The sequence below is a fragment of the Corvus cornix genome, chromosome 2, assembly GCF_000738735.6.
Source record: "Corvus cornix cornix isolate S_Up_H32 chromosome 2, ASM73873v5, whole genome shotgun sequence".
NCBI classification, from domain to species: Eukaryota; Metazoa; Chordata; class Aves; order Passeriformes; family Corvidae; genus Corvus; species Corvus cornix.
In genome coordinates, this window is record NC_046333.1 from 65,359,716 (window position 1) to 65,382,269 (window position 22,554).

Sequence of the window (22,554 nt, forward strand, 5' to 3'; positions counted from 1 at the left end):
AGTGAGGCAGCAATAATTCACTGGGGTTGTGGTGGCTGGAATGCCTGGGGGATCTGGATGTGGGCAATCTGAATTAGGGGAGAAGTCAATGAAACACAGGAGACTACTGAAGTGCCTTAGCGCAAGGTCTGTTTCCCAACATGCATGCAGATTGCTCTCTGAGTTCCTAGGAAATTATCCCACATGGAGCCTTGCATCCAGTAGGAGGGGGAAAAAAAGCCAGATAAAAACAAGCCAAACCAAAACACAGCAGATTGCTCAATGCTCCTGTAGACCAGTTAAAAGGCAGGGAGGGAAAGAGATCTCTTAAAGAAGTGTGCTTGGCCAAAGCCACGCCCTGCTCAGCCAAAGCTGAGCCCCACTCATGGGGCAACCTCTTCAAGGGTGGGAAGAGCATCCTGCCTCCCCATCCTGCATGGGGAAGGTCCAGCTATGGGCTGGGGCATGACACCTGCTCCCCGTCAAGGCCCCCATGAAACACTCAGGTGGCAATTACTGCTGAGAGCACGGCAATTATGGAGACTCTAGGAAATGTTGTATGTGTTTTCCAGTGCTAATTATGGCTGCTTGGTGAGGCAGGAGGAGAGGGAAAAGCAGCCATTGGGAGTTGTTTTGTTTGCTTCATTTTAGGGTCATTTTGTATTGGTTGTTCTCTTCTTCTCAGCCCTGATGATGTGATGATGTTGTGCCAGGGAAGAGGGGCTGTCTGAAGGTGAATGGTAGCAAATAAAGAAGCAGAGAGGCAAGACACACTGCTCAGCACTTCCTGTTTGTCACCCAAAGCCTTTGCCCTGTGTCTCCATCCCTGCCAGATCTTCAGAGTGACTCAGGGTTTGTCCAGCCTGCAAAGCACAGCTGTGATGAATCCCAGCTGTGGGGAACGGCATAAAGGTGGCATAAATGTGAACAGCCACAGAAATTTTCGACCCCAAGGACCTTTGCCTATGAATCCTGTCAGCTTCCTTGACACCTCCATAGCCTACCAACAAATCAACTAGGTTTTTCTTTCACAGACCATTACATTTCCCACTTCTTTCTTCGGCACAAGTCACAGAGGCTTCCTAAGCTGAGCTGGAGACATGGCTGCAAACACAGCTACAAGTGAGGAAAATGCCACTTGTTTTCACTCTCTACCCGACACATGACAGCCTGTTACACAAAATCAGCAGCAAAACTCCCCCCACTTTAGCAAAAAAATAACCCAACCCAAAACTTATGTAACTCTGCAACTAATCTGTTAATCTTGAGCAAGGCATTTAAATCCAGGGAGTAAGCCTATTCTTCTCATCCCCCTCACCCCCCCAGCCTATCTGTACAGTGAAAAGGGAAACAAATAGAAGCAAAGTTCACAGCCTTGTGATTTTTCCTTTTGACAAGAGCAAAGTGGCATCGTGTCCTGAGACTGCTCCGAAGTAAACCCTCCTGCCTTGCCTTATCCCATGCACTGAGCACCTTAAGAGAAAAGCTGCTTTCAGACCAGTTGTCAGTTGCTCTTGGCTGAAGCATGGAAATCTCTACTCTTGCCACGTACCACTGCCTTGCTTTTGTCTGGTATTTTTTCATTGCCTATTCCACCACACAAGTAAAAGCAGAAGAGCCGCCATCTGAAGTGTTCCTTTACGGTGGGCAGTGGAAATATTTGACAGTCCTCAATCTGGTAAGCAAATCGTGTTGTACAGTGATACCAATATGTCTATTTGTTTGTCTGCCATCTGCTCCTCAAGACATATGCAGCTGGTGTATTTGCTGCTGTTAAACTGCTTCCTTTGGTGGTTTATACCCCAAAGGAAACTAAGGAGGGATCTGTGCTTGTGCTGTGAAATGTATTCACAGGTTTCAGGCAGAAAGAGTACTGGCTGGCGAGATGCTTGGTTTTCAGAAAGTACTTTGAAGCTAGCTGCTTCCTTGTAAAAGAGACATTGTCAGTGAGGAGAAGGACAGAAAAGTGGGGCTTTGTTCAGCCAGAACACACACAGGTTTGGTGCCTGTTCTCTAACCTTTAATTCAATACACTTCAATGCTTGGAGTTTTACTTCAATTTTTTTAATAGGCTTTTATGTCCTCTAAATTACAGGAAGGGTAAAACAAAGCAGAGCACAGTACTAATTTAGCCATTCAGAGTCCTGCTTCATTTGATAATTAGTTGAAAACACAAAGGAAAGAAATTCCAGCCTGTGGAGAGAGGTGCTTGTGACATTATTACATGCGTTTTAGCAGTGCTATCAACTGGTTGTACATTTCCTAAAAGCACACAGAAAATGAGAGCCTGTAATGTGTTCTGGTTCTTCTAATGTGCCAACATTTCACAGGATAGAAATCAAAGTGAAAGCACAAGAGATACCCAGGGCAGAAGGTTTGTTCAGAGTCCAAGGCATCCATCAGCAGCTCAGGGAAGTAGTGGTGGTGGGGTGGAAAGACCAGGCTTGTGGAGAGGTTTCCTACAAGGGAAAACTTTCAGAGACACTTGCTAATTTGAAGGGTGACCGCCAGGATCTATACAGCCTTTCATCCATTCTGTGTGACTGTCAAAGTTAAGTATCAGTGGGAGGTCTGGTCTGGGGCATGTTTGTCTCTACTTTTACCCTTCAAAAGGAGACACCTTATGCTGGAGTTCAGTGGAAGCCTAAAGGCTCCCCAGCTCCAAGTGGGGCTTTTGGAGACACCCAGGGAGGTGGAGAATTGGTTCTCTTCCATCCTCAACTATTCTGTGACTCTGCAAAACATTTGCAACGAAGAGGCAGTGAATGGCAAGTGAAGTGGCCGCTACCTGGGGATTCCGGGAGCCACAGAGCTCTCCTCAGTGGCCAAGCCAGCTGTGGAAGGTTGAGGATACACATATATCACTGCAGTTGGGGTGGCATATGTACTGCTAATTGTGATGTTGTGTGTTTATCAGTATAGCCATTTTGGGGAATGGCTGATCACCCATACTTTCAGGCAAAACAGCATCTCCATCCCCCTCCCCTGGCACCATAATAATGAGATTTACCACCCAGCTCTAAAGCATGAGATCAAAAGGACAAAGCAAGTAACCCATCACCCAGCATTTTGGGATGAAGAAATACTCACTGAAATGATCATCCAGCTTCCCTTAGTGACCAGCAGTAGATTGTCAGGGAAAGGCTGCACAAGGCAAGAGCATGAACAAGCATGAAATGAAGTTTCCATGGCTCTACTGTCCCACTAGCATACTGACTACCCCAGCCGAAAAATAAATCCAGGCTAAGGTAGCTAATACCCATTCAAAGCCTTCCTTTCACCTCTCTAAAGGAAAAACATGCCTGTTCATACTTCTGGTACTTTCCCTATTCTGTGTGCCATGAGGCAAGTGTGCCTTGCCTGAAAGAGCAGTTCATTTTGTTGGGTGCAAACCTGCTTCCTTGACAACTGAACTGAATGCCTCATTATTTCTGTGTTGTAATCTAATCATCCATCCCTGTTCATGTTTTCTTTGCCACTCATTAGAGTGGCATTAGATTATCATCTCAGTTACTCTTTTCTGCAAGCTGGAAGTCCAAGCCTTTTTCATTTCTCTTCACAAAGGGTTGCTTCTTTCATTATAGCATCCATGCCGCCCTATGCAGCAGTTTTTCAAGTTTCAGGAGGGGGTAGATGGGGCAGGCTGCAGTGGTCAAGTTATGAGCAATTATATATGATATTATATATATATGATATTATATATAATATATATATATAAAAATATATATATATTATGAGCAATTATGTATGGATTTATACAGTGGCCTAAATGTGTTTCCTTGTTTGTTCTTTAATTCTTCTTGACAACTCTTAACTCTCTATTTGTCTTTTTTGATCACTGGTAGGCAAGGAGAGGGCGAGTTGAGAGAGCTATCCACACTGAGTCCAACATTTCTTTACTGGATGGTGATAGCTAATATAGAACCCACTGTTGAAAAATAGATAATTGAAGCTGCTTTTTTTTTTTTCTGAAATGCTTTACATTGCACTTACCAACACTGATTTTTGCCTACTATTTGATCTCTCAGGCACTCAGTATCCTGAGATTCTTTGGCAATTTTACAGTCAGGCTTTGCTTTGACAGGGAAAAAAACCCCGTCAGATTCACAAGAGTGTACCACCTCAGTATTTGCTCCCTTTGCCAGCTCATTTACAGATCTGCTGAACAGCTCAGGTCTTATTAAATCTCTATGAGTGAGGGCTCTTGCTCCATTTCCCCAGTCCTTTGTCTCCCAGCTTTTAACCACTCATTGATCTGATCCCAATGCTAAAATGGAGCTGCCAGCCAACAGGGAGATAGTTTGGGCTGAAGATACTGCCTATCTTTCATGAAGAAAATGTGGCAATGGGACAGGGTGTGCAAAATTACTCCTTCATGGTAGTCCTTGTTCTTCAAAGGATTGCCAAAAAATGAAAGGGGATTAGGAAAGGAAATGCTGTCACCCCCCTTCTCCTGCTGAACTGGGTAGCATGTTTTGGTAAAGCAGAGGCAAAAAGGTGGCAAAAGGTTCTTGAGCTGCTCTATAAGAGAGGAAGAGGGTGAGAAGACAACAAGTCCCACATGCTGTAGTGCTCTATGTGGGGCTCCACAGGACCTAAAAGACTTCCCACAGTTTGGTATCAAGCCACTTCCTATTGCTGCTGAGAGACATGGAGGATCAAGAGGTGCCTGTCAGCCACACATGTCCATTGGGTGCACATGCAACACAAGGAATTTCTGTCAGTCTGGACGCAGTCCCAGAAAGCACCTCAGGATGTTGGGAGGTATGGTCATGGGGAAGAAGAGCAGGCAAAAGCTTCACACTGGGCTATTCTGGTTCAGTGGATCTGCTGTGCTGGTCAGGCCTGGGTGGTGCCTTGGAGGCTTCCCCAGAGCTAGGAACACCGAGACAGCCTTTGTCCAGCTCTTCTGCCTGTGTCCTGCCAGACTGGGATTGCCTGGCTTCTGGCACTGGCTGGCTGAATCACTTGGAAATTTTCCCTCCAAAATTTCTCTTATCTCTTTGGAATTGCATTTAAAAATTCCTTTCTGTGGAAAGCTGCTCTGGTCACCTCACTGTGATCTGAAATGGAAACACTGGGAAAAATGACGTTTCTTGGGGATGGAAATGCATTTATCTGGAGAGATGCTGGAAGAATTCCTTCTAGATATGACCCTCTTTTAACACTTCATTCAATTCCTTGCTAGTCACGTGGCTCTCCCGAGAGAGCTACAGCTCTGACATTGCTTCAGATTCATCTTCTTAATGATCATAGCAATCAAGATTCAGAAAGGAAATATTATTGTAGGGGGAAAAAAGAGGATAAGTGGGCTTTGTATCAAAGAGGTTTATTGACCCATTATTGCAGAAGCAGAAATGACAGATAAAAACAGTTTTGCATTAATTTCATTCATCTGTGACACAAAACAGTGCAAGCAGAATCATTCATTACCTGAAATATCCGAGCTCATAAAAATCTGCTCACTGCTGTAAATCCATTAGTAAATCACTGCACCTTTAAAAACCATTAATTGCATTCCCACCCCAATTTATTCCTTACGCTTTTGCCTTCCATAATGGAAATACTTTTCAATTGTCCTGAAAGCTGCTTTGCATTTGTTTCAGAATAGGCCCAGTATTTAGTAAAGATATTTTCCAGGACACTATCATGTGAATGGATGAGTGTCTGCACTAAATGTTGACTTTTATGACTAATAACTTGCTCGGAATATTGGATTTATCCCTCCCTTAAGGGCAGAGCTTGGAGCCCGATTTATTTGTACTAGTTGGAGATTTCAATATACACATATGGCAAGATCTTATACACAAAAGTAAATCATGTCACGTTAGTTAAACAGAAACGCCCTTTTGATCACTGCACTAGATAAAAATTGAGGTTTGTCTTTGTCACTATGAGTCTCAGTTTGGAAAATTGATCTGGCCAAATTAAATGTTTCTACAGCACCCAGCACCATGGAACTCTGCAGGGTCTAGAGGGGAAAGCAGCCTCTCTCCAACAGGGATAATCATATCCATATTCTCCTCTTTGGGTTAATCATTAGCTTTCTGAATGCTTCCAGTCTTCCTTCTGTTCGTGTGGGAACACTTTAGGGAATCCGTTCTATTTACAGCCAGTGGATTCATATTCCATGAGTGCCTGCAATGGATTTGTGAGCGCCAGCACTGCTGCTTGGGAAATTCACAGGACATCTGGAATAATTTGATGTTTTCATGTATTTTTTTTTTTTAATGTCAACATGTTTCCTTTAGTGGAGGGCTACAAGATTTGGATGCACCTTTCTTACAACAATAACCCAAATGGGTTTGGAGCCTGCATTTTAACCTAGTGGGGGTGCACAATGCCAGACTGAGCAGCACTAGGGATGATCCTAGCTCAGTTTTCTGTTTTGAAAATTATTTGTATAATCTTCCATTGCTCTTGGACATACAGGGTGATCACTAAAGTGTCTGAAACACCTCTGAAACTACAGTGATGAACAAGGGTAGATCTACAGCAGCACAAACCCAAGTTCCTGAGGCTGAGTTCAAACTTCTTCAGTAGTTGTTCTTCTCCATGTTTAGCCAGAGAAATGGGTCAGGTTACACTTTCAGAAAAGCATTTTCCATACAGAAGATAACATTGCCCTCCCTTGTGTATAACAGAGTATTTACCAGGCTGAGAATGTGGCTGTTTTGGGACTGTTTCTTTTCAGTAATGTTTGTTTTAGTTAATTTTGAAGCGGAGAAAGAAGCAGCCTATCCCTGTCCCATGATTAATGTAAGGCTGACCATGAACAAGATAATAATAGCCCCATCCTCTGGGAACCAGGCCTCTCCCTAATTGCTTTATTGGCAATTAGTCACCATGTGTCACTGGACTGTCACCACCCTCATGTTCATTTTTCATGCCTTTTACAGAAAGTTACTGCTGACTCTACAGGGTGTAACAAGAGCTTCTGTTTATTACCAGGCTTTTCTTAGCTCTTTAAGGACTTGGTATTGGTGTCCTGGTGAGACCAAGGATTGGGACAGACATTTGGGCTGAACATGCGCTTGTGCCTAAGTACCCTGCATCCCAGCATGGACTTTACTGAACCAGACCCGTGACTTAGAGGGCTGAATCCCTACTGACTGAAGTAGTGCCTGCTAACTGTGATAATGGGAACAGAAAAATCACATTAAAAGAGCTGCTTTGGTGCCTCAGAATTGAACAAAAACATCTGTGGGGTTTTGGGCTGATGAAGCTGCTTGGGGGTTTTTTTATGTAAAAATGTATCTGTTCACCCTAAGCCTTGATAGGAAATGTGGGGCTTTGCAGCTGAACAGGGTGATGCACGACCTCTGATACCTGGTCCTGGGTGACTTTGGGCCAGTTACCCAGCCTGTGTCAGCACCTCTGCACCTCCACTGGTGTGGGTCTGCACAAGGAGGGGAACAATCCAACAGTTGTACCTACCGTGGTGACTCTCTGGACTGTGGAGCGGATAGCGAAGGAAGAGTGTATCTTTTCCCTGTGCTGGGAAGAAACAAAATGTTTGGAGATGGTTGCAGATAACTGCAAACTATGGTCATTTTGTTGCACAGGAAGACTGCAAACTAAAGCTTGTAGAAGCCCTTGCCTGACAACAGGCATGGTGAAATCATAGTCCCCTCCTCCCCTCATATATTTTGATAATAAAGGAATTTCTGATGGAAAAACATTGCACTAATCCTGTCCCCTCCCAAGCACCACCCTTTTCAGCTTCTTCAGAAACTGATGAAGTAACCAGCCTCAATTCCAGAGACTTTGCTCTAAATAAATATCTGATTCAGAGTAAGATCATGGCAAAAGAGATCTCATCCTAAAAGCTGTAGCCCTCTTTCCATTTAAGCATCACTAGCTGATCCAGTGTTTGCAGTAGGCTGCATTTCCCATATTGCATCACTCTGGGACAACCTAGCCTTAAAAAGAAGAGGTGGCTCCATGAGTTAACTAAACTGACTCGGTGCTAAATGCAAGACAGTGGGAGAAGTATTTTTCTTCAAGGTTCTGTTCTGCCTTTGTGTGTCTGACAAATCTGGTTCATCTCGATCTGCTGTGTAGTGTTAGGAGAGAAAATGGAGAAATTAGAAAAGCAATATTTGTTTAAACCATAATAATATGACAATTCGACAATATGACACTAATCTGGAAAATTCTGTTTTGTCACTCAGCACTTACCTAATTCTTTATCAAATCCTCCTAGAGCCCTCCCGCAAAAATCCCACCCTCACTACCTGTAAATGGTTTTAAAACCTCAAACCAAAACACAACCTCTCAACCCTAAAATTCATTAGTTATAAATAGTTTCATTTAAACTTAAATAATAACTTCAGTTTTAGTTGGTGGAACCTGGATCTTTGCTTCTAAGCACTTGAAATTCTTTCCTAAATCCCTTTGAGTTTAGCAAAAGAGGTTCTGTTTTTGTAACTTCTGCACCTAATTCTCACCTTACATCATTTTGAGCTACTTGACACTGAGATCAGCTACACTGTGAGTCTCTAGAAAGAAGAACCTGTATTGGCTAAATAGTGGGAAACGCTATCTAGCAATTGCTTTACAGGAAACATGTCCTGGAATTATTTGTTCTCTCCTGCTCAGATACATCCAGTGGTCAGCCATTAACATAGGAGCTGGCTTTCAACATGTCCCTTCACTTCACCCATCTGAATCACATCACACATCTCTGTTTAGTCAATTAACTGGGATACTGTTAAAGTTATCTCCCGACCAACTTTATTTAATCAGTTTGGGTTAGTAAAAGAGATTTAGCCAACAGCTATTTCCCTCACACAGGCTTGCAGCTCACGAACAAAACAGCTCCCTGAAGAGCAAGAACGGATTTCATTGAGGAACATGCTAATGAAAGCTGGATGAGTTTCCCTCATTAGGTGTAATTACTTCAGGTTTTGCAGGCTGTCTTCTATGGGGTGTCCTTCCTGGCTGATGTGTTGAGACTAATTAAGAAACTGCGATGTGCTAAGTGCGTAATTTCCAGCAGAGACCTTCTTTTCAGTGTCCTGGCTTTCCCAGTGTCCACAGTAAGTACCCTTTGTCTCTGTATGTGAAAATAATGTTTGCATAAATGATTAGGGGTGTATAGTACCAGAAGTATGTGTATAAAATAGATAAGAACTAAGGGCTTTCTTTTACCATTGAATTTGCAATGGATTTGGACCACTCAGAAGAAGAAACAGTGCTGAGCCTGTCATGGTTGAGAGCAAAGCCTCTTGCACAAACATTAGGGTTGCTGTCCTCAGGTGGATACACATTGACCCCAAAAGGGTGAATGAAGTGTAACCTCTCTGTTAATCTCACGGTCCAAATAGCTGTGGATTTATCAACTTAGGGCTTTTCTCTAAAGGGCAGCACAGGTCAGGAGGATATTAGAGGGTACCTAAGAGGCAGCAAAACCTCACATCTCCTTCTTTGATGCCAGAGTAGCTTTAAATAAGCACTGGAGAGAAACAGATTTGCAGAAAAATAATTATAGTTGCAGCCTACGTCAGATTCATCATGGATCACCTACTCCCCCACAGACAACGCTGTTTATCAAAATGCCGTGGGTTGGACAGGAACTGATGGATTATTTATACATGTAGGTACACTCTGTGAGAGTGATGCCTGCAGCCACCACTGAATCTCAGAGGGCTGAGAAGCACTGCTTAAACATGGTCCACAAGCAGCTCAGCTAGCTGGCTCAATAAAAAAGCCCTGCCAGGGACGGAGTCAGAGAGACTGGCTAATTATCTTCACTGCACAGCAGCCTTCACCATGCTGCTCTCATATCCCCCCAGGCATCCTCACCATGCCTGCAGGACAGTGGCACAGTCTCACTCTTCCAGAGTCTCACACCCCTGATTTCCAGCCCCAAGCACAAAGTGTGCTCAAATACAAAGTCAGGCCAAGAATTGCAAATCAGCTTCCAGGTATCAGTAACTGATACCAGGGATCCTGTCCTCCAGTTATGTTGTCCCACTGTAATTTCTGCTCTCCAGGGAAAAAAAGGGTGCCCACAGTGTGCAGCTTTCACTTGCACTTTAGGAATTTGGCTTATGAATTGTGAAGGAAAAGGGTAAGTTTATGTGAACTGCCTTATCAAGATCTGCTTTTACTTTGCTACTGAGCAAAACAAAGGGTTGACAGACAGTCCCTTGAGGAGAACTTCTTGACCATCAAAAGATCCTATCTGCAAAGGGAAAGGGAAAGAGGAAAAAAAAAAAGAAGCAGCTAATCTTGGATTCCACAGAAAATGTCAGTGTTGGCCCTTTATAAAGCAGGGGTTTTTTTCTCTCAGTATCAACACAGAACACTGCATCTCAGAATAAATGTGTGATAAAGTGAGTTTATGTGGCAATGTCATCATTTTTCATGTAAAAAAACATGGAGATGTTTTGCCTTCTCAGAAATGAAAGCACTAACCAAATCCTATCAGTTATGTTTGTCTTCCATTTTTAAATTTCTTTCATTTTGCATTTTGGTTCCAGTTTGTGTCTATATCCTTTTGGACACTGTATACCTACAACCGAGAGCTGGTTTACCCCAAAAGCCTCGACGGAGTCATCCCGCTCTGGTTAAATCATGCTATGGTGAGTAAGAAACACCTCAGACTCTTGCAGAGAAAAAGGAGACTTTGCAACGTGTGTCCCACCATTGCATTGTGCCGTTTTCCAGAAGAGCTTCACAGCTTTTTCTTTCTCACCTCCTCCTTCCTGCTTATCTGAATCTGATGTTGAGCTGTACGCAGCAGTCAGATGCATGTGCCTGAAGCTGCCTCAGGAAGCCTTTTAGCACACAAGGAATGTCAGTGAATCGGTGCTTGTCAAACCTCTGAAGTCAATGAAATGATGTGTAGTCATAAGGAAAGAGAATCTCACTTATTGTAGCTCAAAATAGAAATTGTGTCTGCTAAAGAATCTCTTAAATACAAAATGGCTGAGTATAACAAAGCAGCCCTTAATTTTTTAAAAAGGTGAAATAACAAAAGAGACTCTGACAGCTCTACAGCTAATAAGCTAATGTGTGCACAGCTTTGAATAGCTGGATTGCAATGATTGTTTACAGATTTTCTATAAATACTTTCCAGATTTCTCCTTCATTTGCTCTGGCGGTTTTTATGATGTGTTGAACAATCACATATTTCTCATCAGTCAAGTGAAAGGAGGCTGACAGTAACATGGAAACTGTGGGTGGATTGCAAGGTCAGGGAGGCCTCGTGGGGTGAATGGGAAGTGGGAGAGAAGGGAGAGGTTCAGTGCTTGGCTGAATCAGAGAAACCAAAAAGTATGAAATAATTGCATAGAAGACTCATTTCTCTCCAGACTTCATTTCTTAAGAACAGTGCCTTACAACGCACTGCAGCAGTCCCCAGTGAGTGTTGAAGGTAAAGGTGGGAGGGTTTGGGGTGTCTGGCCGAGGACAGTTGCTCGAGGTTTGAGCAGCCCCTTGATTTAGACAGGCTTATTCAGAGACGTGTGACTGGAATCCAAACACACAGAGGCATGTCCGCTTTGCTGATACCCGAGTGATAAACCACAGCCATCATGCACTTTTCACCTCATCACCTGCTCTCTGTCCACCAGTTCATCTCCACCAGGGCCCCTTCTGTGGTGCTCCAGAGCTCTGCACAGGTGCAAAAGGGCACTGCTCTCTCTGAAAACCATCATCCACCAAAATGAAAGATTCCTCATGTCCTCGGCATCATGCAGGTTCCAGCTCCAGGATTTGGTATGGGCAACTGGTTGAAAATGCTCACAGTTGTGGAGGTGCTGGGCAAGGGGGGCACAAAGCGGAGCTCAGAGGAGACAGACTTTGCTGCTTGTTTTAATCCTGGCTCACAGCTGAGAATTTGCCCTTTCCGTTTCCAGATTTGTTTATGACATAGGAAGGCTGAGAGGTGTTAGGACATACATTTTTATTTCATGTGCAAGAACTCTTTGCAGGAACCCCTCAAACATATCAGTTATAACTTCTTTCTTACCCTACCTACATCTCATAACAGTCATTTTACCTACAACAAAATGCTTTTCTTTATCAGAAATGTCAAAAACAAGTGTTAAAAAAGGAAAAACAATTCTTCCTGAAAATTATTTTGATGGGAGAGAAACTTCACATAAAGCAAATCTCTATCACAACCTGGTATTTTATTTCTAAAGCTCTTAATACACTGCAGACATCTTGTGCTTGACAGTTCCTGGGTAGGAAATTTTCCTTCCAGTCACTATCAAGCGTAAAACATCTGCCACCAGCATAGACTGATCCCTGCTATTGACAATCCTTGTGGTTTGGAACACATTCCAACAGGTGCCTTCAGGCTTAGCTGAGACATTTCTTTCTTCCAACACAAAATATCCCCTGGAAACACTTGGGAGATCCAGGGAAATATCAACACTTTAAGGGACAATCTCCAAGTTCTGATTGCCAAGCAGACACTTTTTCTTTGGGTTCATTTCCTTGCATATTGCTGTTACAGTATGGCTCTGAGATTACAGGCATTTCATGGCAGATTGAGGCAGCATGTAGCTGGCTTTGGAGGAGAAAGACATGGGTATATCAGTAGTAAGCGTCAGTGCCATATCTTTTGCAGTGGGAGTACTTTTTTTTTAAATCTCAGTCTATTTTAATGTTGTAAATAGGGAAAGCATATGTTGTTATGTAACTGGAGAGTGAACCCAAAAAATAATCATGCAAAACCACTTCAGGAATACTGAGCTCCTTGGCTTTGTGGTGATGCTGCAGCACCTTCTTTGCAGAAATGAATAACCATTTTTTTCCTCACATGGACTGCTCTTACAGTGGGAAAGAGCTGTAAGTTGCCCACCTGGTACCCATAGTTGCAGAGTGAGCACTACAGTTCAGCCATGTTTTTGCACTCTGAGCAGAAACACTTTGTTTTGCAGAAAGGATGGTTAATGTAGAAAGGAATTTTGCTCATATTTGAAGGAGACCAAATATTCCAGACTAGGTTTCTCTCTTTCCTTTTCTACTGAGTTTAACCCAAAGGCTGGGCCTCAGTTTCCGCTTCTGTTTGCCTGGGATAATTATGTTTTACCATCTTTATACAAAACCTTGAGCTTTGGGGATGAAAAAAGTCCACTCTACTTATGTCTCAAGCACAATTATTTTACTTGAACAAGATTTTTGAAGTGGAAGATGGCTGAGACAAAAGATACACTGGCCAATTCGTCAAGTGAATTTGTTTATTTCTTTCCCAGTCATCTCTTTTCAAGCAACATCTGGATACTCTCCAAAAGGAGGCTAACTGCTGGAGACAGCTTGGATTAAACCATATGCATGTATTATTCAACTTAATGGCAGTATTGGGGAACACTACACTTTGAAGGGTCTGACAGAATTGAATGCTAAGTAAAGTGGGGCATTGCTGGGTCAGAAGAGATAACTCAAAAACATTTTAATCTATAACAAAAGATACATATAAATGTTGAGCAGATGTGTTCACAAAAAATGGTAACGGTAGAATTGTGTTTTTGTAAGAGATTTATATTTTCATTCTGTAGGCACAGTTCTTCTAAAAAGAACAATTTTCTTTTTTTTCGGGCTGCATCTAAGTTTAGTTTGGCCACCTGTTTTTCTAATTTACCCTGTAGCTGTGTTACCCTCTCACCTTCACAAAAAACAGCATTTTAGTTTCCTGGGCACTCTACTGGCATATGGTTATGAGTCGGGCATGTTCAGAAGATTTTGTAAGCTAAAAAGGTGAGAATAGACCAGGAAGGAAGGTAAATGGAGACTCAGAAAAAACATTCTTTACCTGGCAGACTTTCAGCAAAGATACCAACAGATTCCTCATTGCCTGAGCTTCTGAAGCTCCTTTGCACTTTGCCCTGTTGTAGCTAAGCTGTATCTGAAAATAAAAAAAGGAAAATGCAAGGGAGTGAGAGAACAAACAAAGGTGCATACAAGTAATTTTCCTTCACTGAAGCAGGCCACCAATGCCCTGACAATAAGAATACCAGCAGGACTCACTATGTCCCCACTCCTCCAGGAGCTTCTTGGTATACACAAGCTGCTTGTGTTCTGCCTACCTAGCTAAGCCTCACCTTTCCCAGTGTGGACACATCTACATCAACAGAAATAGTATTTCAGATCAATGTGATTTACTTCCATCTGGAAAAAATGTAAGTTATATGAATATAAGTTACTCTCATGTGAGGGTATCTGTGTGAAGGATTACATCTTACTACAGCTATTTTAGGAAGCTGCTGCATCACTAACCAAAAAAGGGGGTGCAAATTCAGTTTGTAGGGCAGAATCCTCTTGTCCAGGCCACTTGAACCCGACTCCTACTCCAGGTGTGTACACAAGAACAACCTCGGGTTCATCTTTGACCATCTTAAACGATTCTCTTTGCAGGCGGTAATTAATGCTTAATAATTCTTGCATATTTACACAAGAGAGAAACATTTCCATTTGTTTGCATTTCACAGTGTTTCAATTTTAAGCTGTCTGGCAACTATGGACATTCATAGGCTGCCAATTACATTCAGCTTTTGGCAAAAGAAGAAGAATGTGTGTGTGAGGAATATGGCACACAAAATTAATCACCCCACACATTTAAGAGCAAAGATGCTTAGCTTTTCCCAGCACTACGCAGATTTTTTTGAAGTTTCCATTTTTGTTGACATAAGCCAATTTCCTCAGGGAGAAAGTATGTGTTTCACAGACAAATGTTATGGCAGGGAATCCTCCCAGGCTGCTGCTACCCCAGTGCGCACAGGTGCAGTCTCCGTAACACACCCCGCGAAGGAACAGCTGGAGACAAATATTCCACGGCAAAGGATGTGTCACTTCAGTCTCATGTCAGCCTCCAGCTGCAGTGCAACATCAGTTTCTTAGACTACATATCTAATGTCAGAGAGAAAGGCAATTAAAATTCTGGCATTGACATTGAGGCAAAACATTTGCTAGTAAGCAATAGGATATTCAGCCAGGCCCTTATTCCCAAAAATGCATGTGTGCAGGCAAGAAACTTTATCTCTGAAGCTCTTACCTTTGATCATACAATTGGTCTAATGTTTCATCCATTTTTCATGATAACGCTCCCAAAGTACCTACACGTCTAAGAAAAAAATACTAACGTTGCTTTACAGGTGGGCATGAATGGAGATGGAAAGGACAGAAACAGATAGTAGCTGATGGTTCAGAGAGGAGTGCTGCTGGAATTAAACTGAGCAATAGATCCCTCACTAATCTGCCACCACACCTGCTCAGTAACAGGACTCCCTGTTCCTTCCGCTCTATCCATAAAATAAATCTGTGGTTCCCTGAAAATGCACTGATGGTTGGAAATATAAAAGACATGTAGGAACCCTAAGACAGAATTATTTCTTCAACTAAACATGACAAGATACTAGTTAAAGAAATAAAATGAACAATTATGCTTAAGCCCTTTCCACCCTGAAAAATAAAGAGAGGTTAAGAGAGGAAGAAAAATGTATAGGGAGAGATTGCAAAAGAAAATTTTGAAGGAGGCATTTGCACACAGGCAAAATAATAGCAAAGTAAATCAAAAGAGGGAACTTGTTCCAAAATTAAGCCAAGAAAGGAGAGACCATACAGAGATTCGGAAAATTATGAGTATAAAACTAAACAGAGGTTATGGTGACAGGAAGCCATTTAGTTTTATTATGCTCAGATAACACAGGCTGTAATTGTTCATGAAAGCATCCAACTGAAGGAAATTTCCATAGACAAGAGGACGTTTCCCAACAAAGAGCTGAGTATCTGAGTAAACACCTCAAGGGACAACCAATGAACACTGGCTTATGAGCCTCATAAGGCAACACCAAAGTGGGTTTTTCCTTTTCCTTTGCAGTAACATACCGATGGGGAAGAGAGAAGCATGAGTATTGGCCATGAGTAGTTGTCAGCACACAAGCTCTGCAGGGAATTGGTCTGAAAGGAGAAAGACAGGCAGTTTTTCAAAAGCACTTGATGGTCTCCAACTGTGCCCAGTGGAGTTTAGTTTGGCCAGTGGTAACTGTTTGTGAAAAGATCCCTCCCTAAAGTCTCACATGTTAATGGAAAGCAGACATGGAGGGTATGTAAATGCAGACGAATTAGAAACAAACAGCTCTGGTCAACCGAGGCATCCTTTCCTTCGCTCTGGAGTCAAACAAGGTCACACGGAGTCAACCGCGACACACGCGTCAGGCGCACAAGTGATCTCAGCAGCTCTGGGGAGATTATTCATAGGCTCAGAACGCAGCCTAGGCTGGAGCCTGCAGCTGAGCACTAACTCTATCCAACCCTCTCTTCTCAGCCCCAGGAAACTCACTCTCACTTGAATCCTCAATGGCAAAACGAGGATATAGCATTAAATAAATACACAAATTCCTCAAAACATGGGAAGTAAAAAATTCCATATGGGCTTAGAAAACACTGGAAATAATGTTCAGAGGACTACTTATCTTAGTTTAAACTCGTTAACCTGAAACGTATCCTGGGAAACATACAACACAGGATACGAAACAAAAAGTAAAGAAGCAGGGGAATGTTCTTGTCTTCAGGAGATAAGTTAACATGCCATTATTTCAGATGAAGTTCAGCATATGTTTAAGAAGCTTTCTTCCCCCTGTATTCATATGCCAGAGTTTGTATGAGCAACAAAATGAAATTTGCAATTTTATAACTAGTTCAGATTCACCTGAAGAGAAAGAAGAAAAGGAAGCAAAACCAAGTGAAAAATCGTAATGACTTCCTGAAAGAGACACAAAGGATTTTAAAATTGAATTTTTGGAAGAAGAATTCAGGCTAAAAGTGTGATTAGGTAAATAAATGCCTCTAATTTTGAAAGTCACATCACTTTTATCTCTTCACTATAGAAAGAAATAAAAAAAAATTCTGCTATTGCAAAATTTGTTAGCTGAAAGCTTTCCTCAGAGATTGTTAGACAAGTAAATACATTAATATTTCAAAGAACATAAAAATAAGTACCAACAGGATTCCTGTCAAGAGCAGAGAAAAGCTCTCTGTTCAGTTTGGTTCATTGATAGCCTGATCAGTACCCACAGCTATTGTTTTAGCCTGTTTTCCTTACCTTGGAATGAAATAGGTTTTTTTTTTTTTTCTCCGTCTGTGTTAATTATTTTTGACAGTTTCACTGTTTATATGTGAAACTGAGAAACTGTTAATTGAAATAAAAAATGAGTCACTGTTTCCAGCAAATTTTGCCAATGTTTTGATCTGTGTCAATCTGAGCTTAATTATTAAGTTTTCTTTAAAGGAAGAGGCAAAACTGTATATTTTAATTTGGCCCCACACAAATACTGCGCTTCTCAGACATACGTCAGTTTAAGAATATGAAACACTGCTAAATAGGGTTGAAAATATATTTAATGACTATGCACCAGAGACCTATGGTTAAAAATAATGTGGATGAGAAAATACATCTTTTTTTCATCCTTTTTTTTTATTTTTTAGAGAAGGATATGAGAAGCCTTTATAGCCTTTCAGCAGATATGATTAACCATGATATATGGTCTATCACTAATGATGTTGCCAAAGTCAACGTCTCTGGGCTGTGAGAGGGAAATCATGTGGAAAGCCAACTGTGTGTCGTAGGAAAAGGGCAGCCTCTGCGCCCTGTAGCCATCCACACATTCCCCTGGTGTCTGCTCTGCAAATACGCATCTGCTGTCATAAACTTGCTCGGGTATTCGATAGAAATTCCTCTGTGATTTTACTGTTAATGAAAAAGTTTGGCTTGGCAGAAATATACTCTGGGATAGCAGAAGTGCAAGGGAAGATTTTCCCACATGTTTGCGAGCCTGGGGTGTACGTGTACATGAGAAGGAATTGGGGGGCGGAGAGGGAAAATTAAAAAAAACCCTTTATAGCCACAAAGGAAAAATAATAAAATAATAATAATAAAAAAAAATCCTGGGAGTGCTTGAGGAAGCTGAGAACTGTTGTAGAAAACTGTCTCAAGAAGGAATTTTCACAGCAAATTTAAATGGCTCTACAAAAAAAGCATGTCTAGTTAAGACACATGGCAAAATATATTTTAAAAGATACAATTATTTGAACAGAAGACACAGCATGCAGTCATGGGCCAGTGACATCTCCGGACTCGGGAAGAGAGCAGCTTGCAGCTTCCCTATGTCACAACAAATTACTTCCTTTTTTTTTTCCTTTTTGCATTTGTTTTGCCAAATCAGGATCAATCCGAGACCTTTAAGAAACTGTTTGCAAAACAAGAGGCAGACAGCCCCACTCCTGAATGCTTTTGCTGTCCTTGGATGTGGAAACAAGCAGTGGAAATCTCATTGAATCAGGAAGAGCAGAAATTTCACCCTACCCCTTCCACTAAACTGGCTATTCCCAAAAGCAGCCATATTTTCCAGTCTTGCCAGTAACTTTCAAGCTTCTATTGATTTATAGGCCCTTGAGTGTTTTCTCTAACTCCTACATAAGTGGAGGAGCCTGACAAAAATGAGTAGTAAAGCATATCAGCCTTTCTAAATCAACACAGACTAAAAAGATCTCCCAGCAATCTTTTGCAGGCATTACCAGTCTGCCGCCCAGCAGCGGTGCCAACGCACTGCCTGTTCAAGCTGCAGGCTGCCCCTCACCAGCCCCAGCCTGCTCCCTGTGACTATATCCGGCTGTCCACATGCTGTCTGTGTGCTGCTGGAGGGTCCCAGCATGAAGCCATTTCTCAGTGGAACACTGAGCCACTCACCCCTGGTCATGGACATGATGGACGTGGAACACATCACAGCCATCACCGCATCAATCTCTTAAGCCTTTGAAACTTCTCATTTTTCTTTCCTCTCTAGGTGCAACAGCACATTCAGTGCATTCACGATTTCTATGCCTGCCTTTGGGCTGCTTTCCTGTTCCTATTTTCTGTTGTTTGTGCAACAGAAAGCCTTTCTGAAAGGCTGTTTGTGCTGCTCTTTCCTGGGCATGCTCCAAAATACCTGTCAAAATGAGGTGCTCTAAATCAGAGTGCCAGCCAAAAGCTTAGGCTAAAGCCTAAAAATGAGGACAAGGTGCAGGTTTTCAATCACTGCTGCCTTGCCATGGGCATTTTGGGTTTTGTTCAAGGACAAACTATTGTTCAACTATGGAAAATAAATGCTTTTAAAAATCTTTTTGAAAGCAGCTTAACACATAGATTTCTGACTAAATGACAGTTACAGGGATTATATATGAAAACTGTGTGCACTGAAGATATTTTTCTGGTTAAATGAATCCAGGGATCATTTGCACTGATACGAGACCTCTGCAATCAACCAAGCAGGTTGTAGTGCTGAAGAATATCTTTGTTAAACAGAACACAAGAAAATCCCAGTGCCAATGAATGAGAGGAACTGGAACATCAAAGAAACATTTTCTATCTCTTTTCTCTGAAAAAAGATAACTGAGGTGGAATGGTTCTTTTGATAGAAGGACAGCCAGGTAGGAACAGCCGCTCCTGGGTGCGATAGGAGGGCTGAGGGAGGACACTGAGCTGCCAGGGAGTTGTCACTTGGAAGCAGCAGACAAAAGTGGATGTCTGTCTCTTAAAAAAATAGTTAAATACTGTTTACATGCATGCTGTTTATAGCTCAATGTGTATTTAAAGAATTTAATGTGTATTTTTCACAACCTATAGCATAAAGGTACAGCAATAAAACGTTGACACCATATTACCATATCTGACACTGAGCACAGTTTCTGAAAAATACTTACATTAAAAATGCTAGAACCATTTCCTTGGGACAAGAAGACTCTTCATACCATACACCCAGCAGGTTATGCCTTTAGGGGAAAAAGAAAAAAAAAAAATCCTTAGTTTGACTTTTTTTTTTTATCCTATTTAAAAGTCTCTCTATCTTTCTCTGTTGCCCTCCTCCCTTATCTCCCCCATCTACCCGTGAAACTACTTACTTAATTAGCAGGAATTTAGCCAACTAATCAGCTACAGTTGTTGCTGTAGTTTTCTCCTGCTGCATTTCATTGACTGGTTTTGCTGTGTTGTTCCCCAACATTGTTTAAGCCATCTGTCCTAGGTATTGCAATTCAAAGTTATTGTTTGCTTGCGCAGGAAATACAAAACTTTTAGTAGGGAAATTTCACCCAGACAAATTATTAAATTGGTACAAGTCAGTCAACAAATTGAGGCATTAGCATCCCATGAATCCCTGCATTGGCCATTTAACATCTGAGCCCAGAAGGCTTTCTGCTGTGCTCCCAACATCCCCACGATGAGGAGTATCCCTCTTGGAGGCAGCTCCTCACAATAAAACAGTCAGCCCAGTGCTGAAAATCCTCCATACTCAGACAGTTACCATTAAAGTCCTTGAAACTGAAGCTACAGTTCAAACTCTTCAACAACAAAAAAAAAGAGAATGAAAACACATTTCTCCAGCAATTTAACTCCTTTCTCACTCTTGGATAAGCTTGTTTAAAGTTCCTTCATCACCTTCAATCACAGCTAACTGAAGTCTCCTGTATGTTTATCCATTTTTCCATTTGCAAAGGGAAGCACAACACACTGGGATTGCACTGGGGAAGGTAATAAATGACACTATATAAAATACAATAACGACTTGAAGAGAATGTGAAGGCAATTCAGTAATTGCTTAGTGAGTTCAAGGAGCACTCTTCTGACATCCTCAACCACACATAATGATAGAGTTCAATATCTTTTGTACTCTAATGGGAATTATAAAAAAATTATTGCATTACAAAATGCAAAAGGAGAGCTCACCTATTATAAACATAGATGATGCTACAGACAAACCTCATTTTTACATCATATTAACAAGAAAATGTTTGTGCTTATTACTGTAGGGGTACTTCTTCATTGTAAAAAATGAAGTATGCAGATTTGTATACAATTATACTCAGTATTGTTAAATAATCCTTTGCTCATGAAAGTTCCCTGAACTTTGTGATCAGCAATGACTGAAGGCACTGTGATCGGTCAGTGACAGACTCTCTTTTTTCCTCAGCACACGGCTGTATTTCCATTTGCTCTCCTGGAAATCCTTGCCTTGCCACATCGTTACCCAGCAAAGAAGAAGGGATTGATCCTACTGGGATTTGTCGCTTTTCTGTATATCAGCTGGTAAGAATTTAGGTATTTTTTCCTCAAGTAATCTATTTGTAAAATAAGGCCAAAGGCTGTACTCTAGCTAAAGTTCCCACCCAGACATATGGAAGACAGCAGTCTGTTCCATGGAGAAATCATTTAAACTTCAGCTGAGACCCATGAAAACTATTTCCAAACACAGGCAAGGCAGGTTTCTTCAAACACAATATAGGTGCTCTTGTAAGGCCTCTTATAGGAAAGTAACTAAATTGCCATAAACTCAGGGGTACTTTGACTAATTTCTTCAGGGCTGGAGTTTTTGTTTTTACTGGTACCATCAAATTAACATCCACTTGCTGTCCTGCTCACTGCAAAAACACCTAATCCCAAAAGGTCTGGGGGTCATGGGAGCAGGAGAGATGTAAAACTCAGTTTGGTATTTGGCAGGGACACATGGCTGGTTTTAGAAACTTGAGACAGAAAATGATACTTGGAGCCAGGTGCAAACTGGTGGGTAGCAAGGAGGCATCTGCCCCACTACCGCCTCCCACTCCACCAGTGGACACTGCCCACATTTCCAGCAATGCACCAGTTGATCCCCAACCTGTTGGAGAATGATCCTGAGAGAATTAATTGTATCTAATCAGCATCTCCCACAGCTCATAGCCATCTGTCCACCTGCTCTGTGTGTGTCATGCACCCCTGGAGTAGGTTTGCTCATTGCATCATGGCTGCAGCGCTGGGATATGGAGGCACTGCCACACTGTGTGACTATGGGCAGCTGCCAACACTTTGAACCTCTCAGAGGATGCCTTATATTGAGACCCAACTCAGGAAGGGGTCTGTATAATTTCAGGGTATACTGTGATACAACTTTCCAGAGATGAGGAAACATCCAGACTCTAGGGTGGAGAATACAGAACACCTGTATAACAACAGGATACTGGTCAGCAAGGAAGTGACTTGTCCTCATGCAAAGACTTCTGAGAAGTCACTGGAACTATGAGAAAACCCATCCTTTCATTCCTACTCACCAGTTCTCACTCTCAGCTAGAGACCATCTCCAGCCCAGTGAGTGAACATCTGGAATAGAAAATAAACTGTACAGATGAAACACTTGAGTGACTTGAAACCCATCAGAGTGGCTGTGGAAGCAGGGGACTTCACTGCTACATTACATGAGCAAATTAGGAGCCATTTATTCTAATCCAGCCCAGAGCCTAATAGGATTACGACCATGGCTTCCTAAATTCCTTTTCTGTGTTCTGATTCACCCAGTTGCTTAATGCCAGCTTTGTTTTGTCTTATGACAACATTTGGGTTTTATTCTCTTTGAGACCAGACTGCTCTTACAGCCATGTGTGCCGTGCTTTCCCCTAAAATCCCTATCCGCTGAACAATTTCACCCCTCAGTAGACATGGTTCATATCAGGACCTGAATCCACACCGAAGGATGAAGATCAACACAAGCATCACCACATCTGAGCCCTCCCAGTATCTTTTGTGAGTTGGTGCTGCACTGTGTTGCCAGG

General features: G+C 42.0%; 1 protein-coding gene across 3 annotated transcripts in view; it reads left to right on the forward strand.

Annotated features, from left to right (window-relative positions):
- Positions 1-1,254: 1,254 nt before the first annotated feature.
- The window catches only part of LOC104691394 (androgen dependent TFPI regulating protein), a 30,662-nt gene continuing 9,362 nt past the window's right edge, over positions 1,255-22,554 (forward strand). Inside the window, exons 1-4 of one of the 3 annotated variants that reach the window (XM_010402863.4) lie at positions 1,257-1,657; positions 8,886-9,020; positions 10,467-10,568; positions 20,943-21,058. In XM_010402863.4, the coding sequence (XP_010401165.1) occupies positions 1,505-1,657; positions 8,886-9,020; positions 10,467-10,568; positions 20,943-21,058 (506 nt within the window). In that variant the 5' untranslated portion in view covers positions 1,257-1,504. Of the gene's footprint in view, positions 1,658-8,885; positions 9,021-10,466; positions 10,569-20,942; positions 21,059-22,554 lie in introns of all 3 variants that reach the window. The other 2 variants (XM_010402862.4, XM_010402864.4) reach the window with 2 other exon arrangements.